This window comes from Doryrhamphus excisus, chromosome 1, assembly GCF_030265055.1.
Source record: "Doryrhamphus excisus isolate RoL2022-K1 chromosome 1, RoL_Dexc_1.0, whole genome shotgun sequence".
Classification (NCBI taxonomy): domain Eukaryota; kingdom Metazoa; phylum Chordata; class Actinopteri; order Syngnathiformes; family Syngnathidae; genus Doryrhamphus; species Doryrhamphus excisus.
Genome location: NC_080466.1, coordinates 40,630,774 through 40,639,217, shown reverse-complemented (window position 1 = coordinate 40,639,217; position 8,444 = coordinate 40,630,774). Strand labels below are relative to the sequence as shown.

General features: G+C 37.9%; 1 protein-coding gene across 1 annotated transcript; it reads right to left on the bottom strand.

Annotated features, from left to right (window-relative positions):
• Window positions 1–733: 733 nt before the first annotated feature.
• On the bottom strand, window positions 734–7,467 carry LOC131105531 (solute carrier family 2, facilitated glucose transporter member 11-like). The gene is made up of 12 exons (XM_058054134.1): window positions 7,350–7,467; window positions 6,071–6,198; window positions 5,765–5,925; window positions 4,514–4,638; window positions 4,300–4,429; window positions 3,732–3,880; window positions 3,296–3,483; window positions 3,115–3,225; window positions 1,404–1,505; window positions 1,224–1,299; window positions 994–1,121; window positions 734–907 (listed from the first exon to the last, which is right to left on the bottom strand). Exons 1-12 carry the CDS (start codon window positions 7,465–7,467, stop codon window positions 734–736), a joined length of 1,590 nt encoding a protein of 529 aa, XP_057910117.1.
• Window positions 7,468–8,444: the final 977 nt, after the last annotated feature.

Sequence of the window (8,444 nt, the reverse complement as noted above, 5' to 3'; positions counted from 1 at the left end):
ATGGATGATGGATGGATGGCCCGATATCTAATATCACATATCGGACATAACAGTGTGAGAAGTTCTCCTCCTATTCTTTGTGGAAGTGGTATATTTTAGGCTATTTGTCTTTCTTCCTGCTCCGTTTTAAAACTGTTTTGAATTCGACTGAATACAGTAAATTGCAGTCTCACTACCGTTAAAGGCGTGGCCATCTCTGGTGTCCCTGCAGTGATCCTGTAGCCTGCGCCTTCCAGTTGAACAATGTGATGTAAACAAAGATAGAATAGATAATAGGGTCTTATGATAACTACAAAAATATGCCATTTATTAACGTTAAATCCTACACAAATTTAGGGCCGTCAGGTCTGGAATCAATTAACCGCCATATAACAAAGATGACTATTGGAAGTCCAATGAGGTGTGCATTATATTCCATTACTAATTCTAGAACTTCATTTTTCATTTTTTGAGATGGTGTCATACATTTATTATGACTGACCAAAAATCTCCCCTTTACCAGTCCACACACACACACTTAGTTTTTAATACCTCCACTCACACCAAAGTCGTGGCCAATTACACAAATTAGATGATGAACGCCACATATAGATTGCAGTCCTATGGGAAAGAATTGACTGAGATGTGTTTTTCAGAGAGAAAAAGCATGACTGAGCGGGTTTTCCCACAAATAAAACATTCGGAATGCTGACTCATGAGTCCAGAAACAAGTCAATAAATAGAAGGTCAGATGTTACAACTTAGTGGCCACTTCAATGTCTCTGTTCTTGTAGTTAAGCTTGTTGAAATCCTCCATAATTTCCACCATGGTCTTTCCCTTGGTCTCGGGCACCAAGTAGATGATGAAGGCCGAACTAAAGAGGCAATAGGCCACAAAGATCAGGAAGCAGTACTGACCCAGCCCGTCCTGTGTGGACACGTGGACACGGTGCGATGCAATGTTAACACAGCGCGGTGACTTGTAGGAAGAAGACAAAGATACCAGGATCTTACCACCACGTAGCTGAAACACATGCCCACCAGGAACAAACTGAGCCAGTTGACGGTGCCGCTGATGACAAAAGCGGGGGGACGCCATGCTTGCAGGAAGAGGTCCGAGGGAAGCGCCATAGTCACTCCGGCTGGGGAAAACGAATCCAAATTTACAAAATAAAATACACTTCAGTAAAAAAAAAAAAAGGCGGTATTAATATTAATATTTATATTTGTGCAGCAGAACTCACAGGGTCCAAATCCATACATGCAGATGACACAAAAGATCAGAGCGATGTTTAAATATGGAATCCATGAATACCTATCCTGTAAAAAAAACACTTAGTATGCTAACACATAACATAGCAGTGTACTACTAGTGTAGTACTAGCATGTATCGTGTAACAAGGTCACAGTGGGAGAGAAGATACCTTGATGGACAGCATGGCGGTAAGAAGAGTCATGGTGACCCCCATCATTAAGTAGCCATAGCCCATCAGCTTCTTCCGGCCCGCACGGTCGATGATGAAGGACTGAAGCACAGCCAATAGGGAAGCAGTTAGAAAGCATCATGTTGACTCCTATAGAGCAGCTACACACAATAACCAGCACACAAAGCTTTGTAGAGCTTCCAGAATCTGCACCTATTCAGTTGTATTTCTTCTGGATTTCGTGGTTACAGCAAAAACGGTTTGTTCAATGGTAAGTAGCTTTAGCATTTTAGCGTCTAATGTGTTTTGTGGGACTAACAGTGTGTAAAAAACTTGGGTAGAGACACGAATGGTGGGCAAAACCATTCATTTCAGTGAACCGGGTCATTCAGTAGAAAGATCCGTTCATTTTGTTCATTTTGTTCGTTTTGATCGTTTTGTTCGTTTCGTTCATTTCGTTCATTTCGTTCATTTCGTTCATTTCGTTCATTTCGTTCATTTCGTTCATTTCGTTCATTTCGTTCATTTCGTTCATTTGTGGTCGACCCGGTCAGCTGTGTCGAGTCCGTCTGTTCACTCATGTTCACGTTCGTTCCGACTCAACATCGCAACAACATGTGATGACGTACCTTGAAATCTGAAGTATTATGACAGCGCTCCGGAGTTATGCCCCCCCCATCCGACGCTGTGACTCTCGGTCTCGGTCGTTCAGTCAGCTAAACCCACCCACCCACATTACTATAGGATAAGACAGGCAAGCACGTAGATAGCCAATCAAAAAAAAACATTTGAAACTGAACGGACTGAACGGGTATTTTAGGGGCGGTGATCTTGTTCATTCCGTTCACAAAAAAGAACTAGTTCTTTTGACCCGTTCGTTCATGACTGACACACCACTAAGAGACACTGAAAGGCTATGAGCATCCCCACTCCCTGTATGCACACTATATATTGCATTTTGTTCATTTTGTTCATTTTGTTCATTTTGGTCATTTTGGTCATTTTGGTCATTTTGTTCATTTGTTCATTTTGTTCATTTTGCTCATTTTGCTCATTTTGCTCATTTTGCTCATTTTGTTCATTTTGTTCATTTTGTTCATTTTGTTCATTTTGTTATTTTGTTCATTTTGTTCACTTTGTTCATTTCATTCATTTGTGATCGACCCGGTCAGCCGTGTCGAGTCAGTCCATTCACTCATGATCACGTTCGTTCCGACTCAACATCGCAACAACACGTGATGACGTTACTTTATGACGCTCCGGATCCGAGCGTCTCAGCTCCCCGCTCCAGCGTTACGCCCCCCCTCATCCGACGCAGTGACTCTTGGTCGTTCAGTCAGCTAACCCCACCCACCCACCCACAGAGCGAGGCGGGACGATAGGATAAGAGGCAAGCATGTAGATAGCCAATAAAAAATTTTTTTTAACTGAACAAAATGAACAGGTATTTTGGGGCGGTGACATCGTTCATTCCGTTCCCAAAAAAGAACTATTTTTTTGACCTGTTCGTTCATGACCGACACACCACTAAGAGACACTGAAATGTTATTAGCATCCCCCTCTATAATGCTCATAATTTTGTTAGAAAAACATTTTGCGGGATGAATTAGTGGATTGTCACAAGTTGCTTCTATTTTTTAAAAATACTGAATATTTTTCTAGTTAAATTTGGGGTGCACCTGAATGACGCCTACAGAGATGAGACACTCACACACAGCGTCACAGTGATGAGCTCCATTGCGCCTAACCCAATCGCCAAGTAATTCATCTGCTCCTGGGGCACCCCTGACTCCCGGAAGATGTCAAAGGCGTAGAAATAAAGCTGGAAAAGAGAAGCAAAGCGTTTCATCCATATGTCCCGAAGAAGCGTGCCAGTAAAGGTAGCACCCTACCGCATTGATGCCACAGAACTGGACGCCAGCGCAGGGGATGGTCAGAGTCAGCAGCTGCCACCTGACGCTGCGATGGCTCAGCACGTCCTTCACCGTCTTCGCCGGCTCGCCTCGAGCGCCCTCACGCTCTTTCTCCATGTCTTCCAGCTCCAGCTTTAAGTCATCTTCCTGCCACAGCCACTGCAGCGCTGTCATATATGAAGGTCACATGATATGGTGTTTGGAGTGCAATGCTGCCATCTAGTGGAATTCTATAGGTATTGTCAGAATTGTGAAATTGTATTGAGTATTCATGCTAGCATCTGCTTTGGTTTTAGTTTATGTCCTTTGTATTTCAAATTCCATTCTTTTCCATTTCCTGGTTCTATGGCTACCATCACTTTCTTCTATTCTAAAACAAAAATACTACAAAAAGACACTCCATGACATCACTCACCTTTCTTGCTGCCTTCAGAGTCTCCTTTGTCGATGTAAAGGTACCGAGGAGATTCAGGGAAGAAGGAAAGCACCACCAACTGCACGATGGCGGGAATACCGCTGATGGCCAAGAGGAAGGGCCACATTTCCTCAGTGCCCATTATCTCCCTGGTTGGACAAAATGGAGGACAACGTCATGTTATTTTCTCTCAGTCAAGCTCGCCTTTTGTGAAATATTGGACTTTTTTGTAAGACAATCGTGGGTAGACGTAGAAGAAATGATGCTTGAAGATGACAGCTCTTACAGATGCTGCATTTCCACCACAGTTCAGTTTGACCCTTTCAGTGAAAATGCATTAAATGCCTTCAAGCAGGGTGTTTACACTTATTTGATAATATATCTCATTAATAATAAATGTATTTTATCTTTACCATATGTAGTGCGCTGATAAAAAAATTTCTGCAGGGACTGCATGACTACCGTTCATGCCATTGTTCTATGGCATGAACCAAGGTGGGCACACTTTGCGAGTTCATCGCTATGATACGCTATCATGTTCAGTATTAAGCATCAAAATACTTTGTACTTGATTCCGATGATTTGACCCATGACCTTCCCGAAAGCGATAAACATGGAGCCGGTGAGGGTCATAAAGCCTCTCAGTTCCTTCGGAGAGCTTTCACCCAAGTACATGAGATGCACGCTCACGCCAAGACCTGCACACGTCAAAGAACAGTCATGATGCAACAATAAGAAAATTAAAAAAACAACATATATATACGTATATCATCAGGACGTACCAACATTATATCCGAAGAGAAAGCGGCCCAGCAAAATCATCTCAAAAGACTCGGCCATGCGACTGAAGAGCATCAGTAAGGCGGCCAGCACGGCCACCGCGCTGTTGAACAGCAGCGTTTTTTTCCTGCCGGACAATATTTATTTTGGTGGCAATGTTATCATCACATTAAATGTTGCAAAACAGCTCAGTCAAATCATAGAGTAACTTATTTAATATTGATATAGTTACACACATTTTTACATTAAATGACCTGCTAGTTTTATGAATTTGTGACACATTTATTTTAACGCATTCATGCAGTTTTTGAAATCTTATTTTTCATGATTGGGAAAAAATATCAACCGATATTGCATTTTTATCAGCCCGAATGAATCTCAGTTTTGTGCTACAGGTGAAATATTCTATTATTAGCATCATTTCATCTTTGGCCTTTTTTCCCTATTTTTGTTGTTGTTATTTTTTAAATTTTCCATACATTTCAACTATCTTCTTATGTAATTTTTGTATTTTCTTTGTAATGTTATGACTTATGACCACAGTATTTTGGCTTTATTCACATGATATTATACTTGATATTACTTTTAATAAATGTCTTTAATATTTCAACTTTATGCTATTAAAATTATATATATATTTTTAAAATATTATGGTGTTATTCTTATAAAATTACAACTTTTCTAATGAGATTACTTTTTTCTCTTAATATTTTGATTTTGGTCTTGTGAAATTACTTCCGTTTTTTTCCATTTTTGCTGTTGTTTTTGTTTTCTTGTGAGATTCTATTTTTAGAACGTGCCGGGTTTGGTTCCGAGGCCTCTCTTGGGACCCTCCTACTTTAAAGGTTTGTATAATTTTCCAGTTTTTTTAAATCAGAAAATAATTTATAATAAATAATTTCATAACATTTATTGCATAGATTTGTATTTAATTATTATTTTTAAAACATGATTATTATGATCATATTTACGTCCTAAGATAGCTCAGTGGTTGGCAACATGGATTTTTATGTGTTGTTATTTTTTTCTACTGTATGAGATATGAGAAATGTCAAAACAAGCTTTAAAAGGATGATAAACTTTGTTGCATGCTTTGAATGGGGAAAAGTGGCGCCATCTGGTGGACGAATAGAAGAAAGCCAATTTTGTAGGAGCACTTTGATACATTTTGCACATTAAGTATACTAAATGCACTTTCCAAAACAGGAAACTCCAATGACGAATAAGAAAATGGATTGAATGATTGATTCTACCGGCCGTATTTGACGGGCAGGCTTCCGCTGTGGATGGCGCCGAGCCACGCCCCCAAACTCAGCACGGCCACGATGAAGGACCAGATGAGCTGATTGGTGGAGTCATCCATGGGGGCGTGGTACCTCAGCAGCCACGTGCGGTTGACAAAGCTCTTAACGTGCTACGGAAAGATTCAAACACAGCTTTTTTTAAACTGGTTGCATCCTTTTGGACCCTTTAGGGCCACCGTATCGCAATATTGCCGTGTGGAAGTAGAGCACTAAATGGATGATATCATCATCATCATCATTATCGTCATAGCGGACCTCTGCTGGAGCAGCGACGGCCGACACCTGGATCCCGTACTGAAAGGACCCGCCGACTCCCAGCGCCACGGCCAGTAGATAAAGTCTCCAGTATTGCAGCTGACGTAGCAATAAAGCAGAAAGAAACACTTTGGTTTAGATATTCCATGTAATGAGACACGACTTTATCTTGTACTTTTATACTGCTTTCATGCTTCACTGGCGTGGGTTTAATTATTACTACTTCGGCTTCCTCTTCTCTGTCCATTCTCATGCTTCCACATCTCACCATCTTTAGTAGTACTCACTTATTCTAGTCATGGTAGTCTTACTTAGTTCTACTGAGTACATTCTACTCAGTGTTTTATTCTTATGGTATAATAAATATATAATAAGTGCCATAATAAATATGGCATTTTTCTGATAATAAATACAGAATATAAAATGATTTGATAAATAAATACAAATTTTAAAATGGCACTTGTTAAATGCTACTGTCTGTTTATATTGCATATTGATCATAATAAAAATAACAAATGAATATAAAACATATTAAATAAACATATTAAATTATTTAAAAAAATAAATGAATATACAAAACATCACTATTTCTATACTATGCATTGCATATTCATAAAAATAAAATAAATAAATAAAACTAAATGTAAAAAATGAAAATAATTAATTCTACTTTTCCTATACCATGTATTGCATATTTATAAAAAATAAATGGCACTTTTCCTATACCATGTATTGCATATTGCTAAAAACATAAATAAATAAATTTCACTTTTGTTATACACTGTATTGCATATTGGTAATAATATTGATAAATAATAAAAAAAAACAGAAAAATTCACAACAATAAAAAAGGCAGTTTTTCTATACCATCTCTTGCATATAAAAAATAAATAAAAATTAAAAAAATTTCTACACCATGTATTGCATTTTTATAAAATTTAAAGAATACATAAACAGAAAATTGAAATGTAACTTTTTCTCTAACTTGTATTAAACATTAATTTAAAAAAATTAAATATAAATAAAAATGGGCTTCAACGTTTCAAAAAGAGGTTTGGTAAATGAAACACATTTCAATAAAACTGAGTTGTCTGAATGATGGATTTGTATTATGATTTTACTGATGTTTAATGCAAATATTAAAAGAGCGGCCTTCACTTCTTAGAAGTGAATTTGACTCTATAAAAGTGCATTCAGCAATGCACAGTAAATATAAATACATTTAAAGTAATAAATATAATGAATTTGATGATCCATCAAAGGACACGTTTCCTCCTACCTTGTTTGATGCTCCCTCCATGTTGGCGGTGCAGCCCCGTGGATGCTGACCTCAGCAGAGGAGAATATATGAAGGACGCCGCCCTGCGGTTACACATCAATAGGCTTTGGTTGGCCATTAATGTCGTCGGGGCAGCATTGTCATGTTTTGACGTAAATGGCAGCGCCAGATGAAACCCGGTTCGTCCGGCAGCGGCGTGTTCTAGTAAGACATTAGCTTCCTCCGGGAGGACGTTCCCGTCCCTCACCTATCAACTTCAACCAAAGCGCTCTTTGATCGGAGGGCCGAGAACTCTCAAATCAGACAGCATCTAAATTGGAGATGATGATAACCATAGCAGCAGGGATGGAACAATTATCAGCAACACAATTAGTAAAAGATCAAATACACGTACCGTTCAATACTCTGATACTCTGCTTTCCTCCCACATTCCAAAAACATGCATGCTGGCTTCAACAATGATAAAGGATCTATGCAGGCAGGTTTTTAAAGCAACAGTAAGGAACAATTGGGCTTTCTCGCTCCAGGGCTCCCCCTACTGGTGTGTAATGTTATTTATTTGCTTTCAACTAATAACGTATGAGTATGAAAATGAGGACTGAATAGTGGAACATTAGCTACTCAACCACTGAAACGAAGGATGTCTTGTGACAGATTGGATGGCATAATTAAACCTTGTTGTTGTGTCATCCGTTAATAATTCTGTGAGCAGCACGTGGCTGTGGAGTAAAGCGGATCAAAAATATCAAACAGCAAAAATGTAACAAACAGGACACGGATCATGTTTGCTATATATATATATATATATAATATATAAATATTATATATATATATATATATATATATATATATATATATATATATATATATATATATATATATATATATATATATATATATATATATATATATATATATATATATATATATATATATATATATATATATATATATATATATATATATATATATATATATATATATATATATATATATAATATTTATATATTATATATATATATATGTATATTCTATTCCGGAAGAACATAGTCCAACTGCACTGAAGTATGCATGATTGTATGTATGTATGCATGT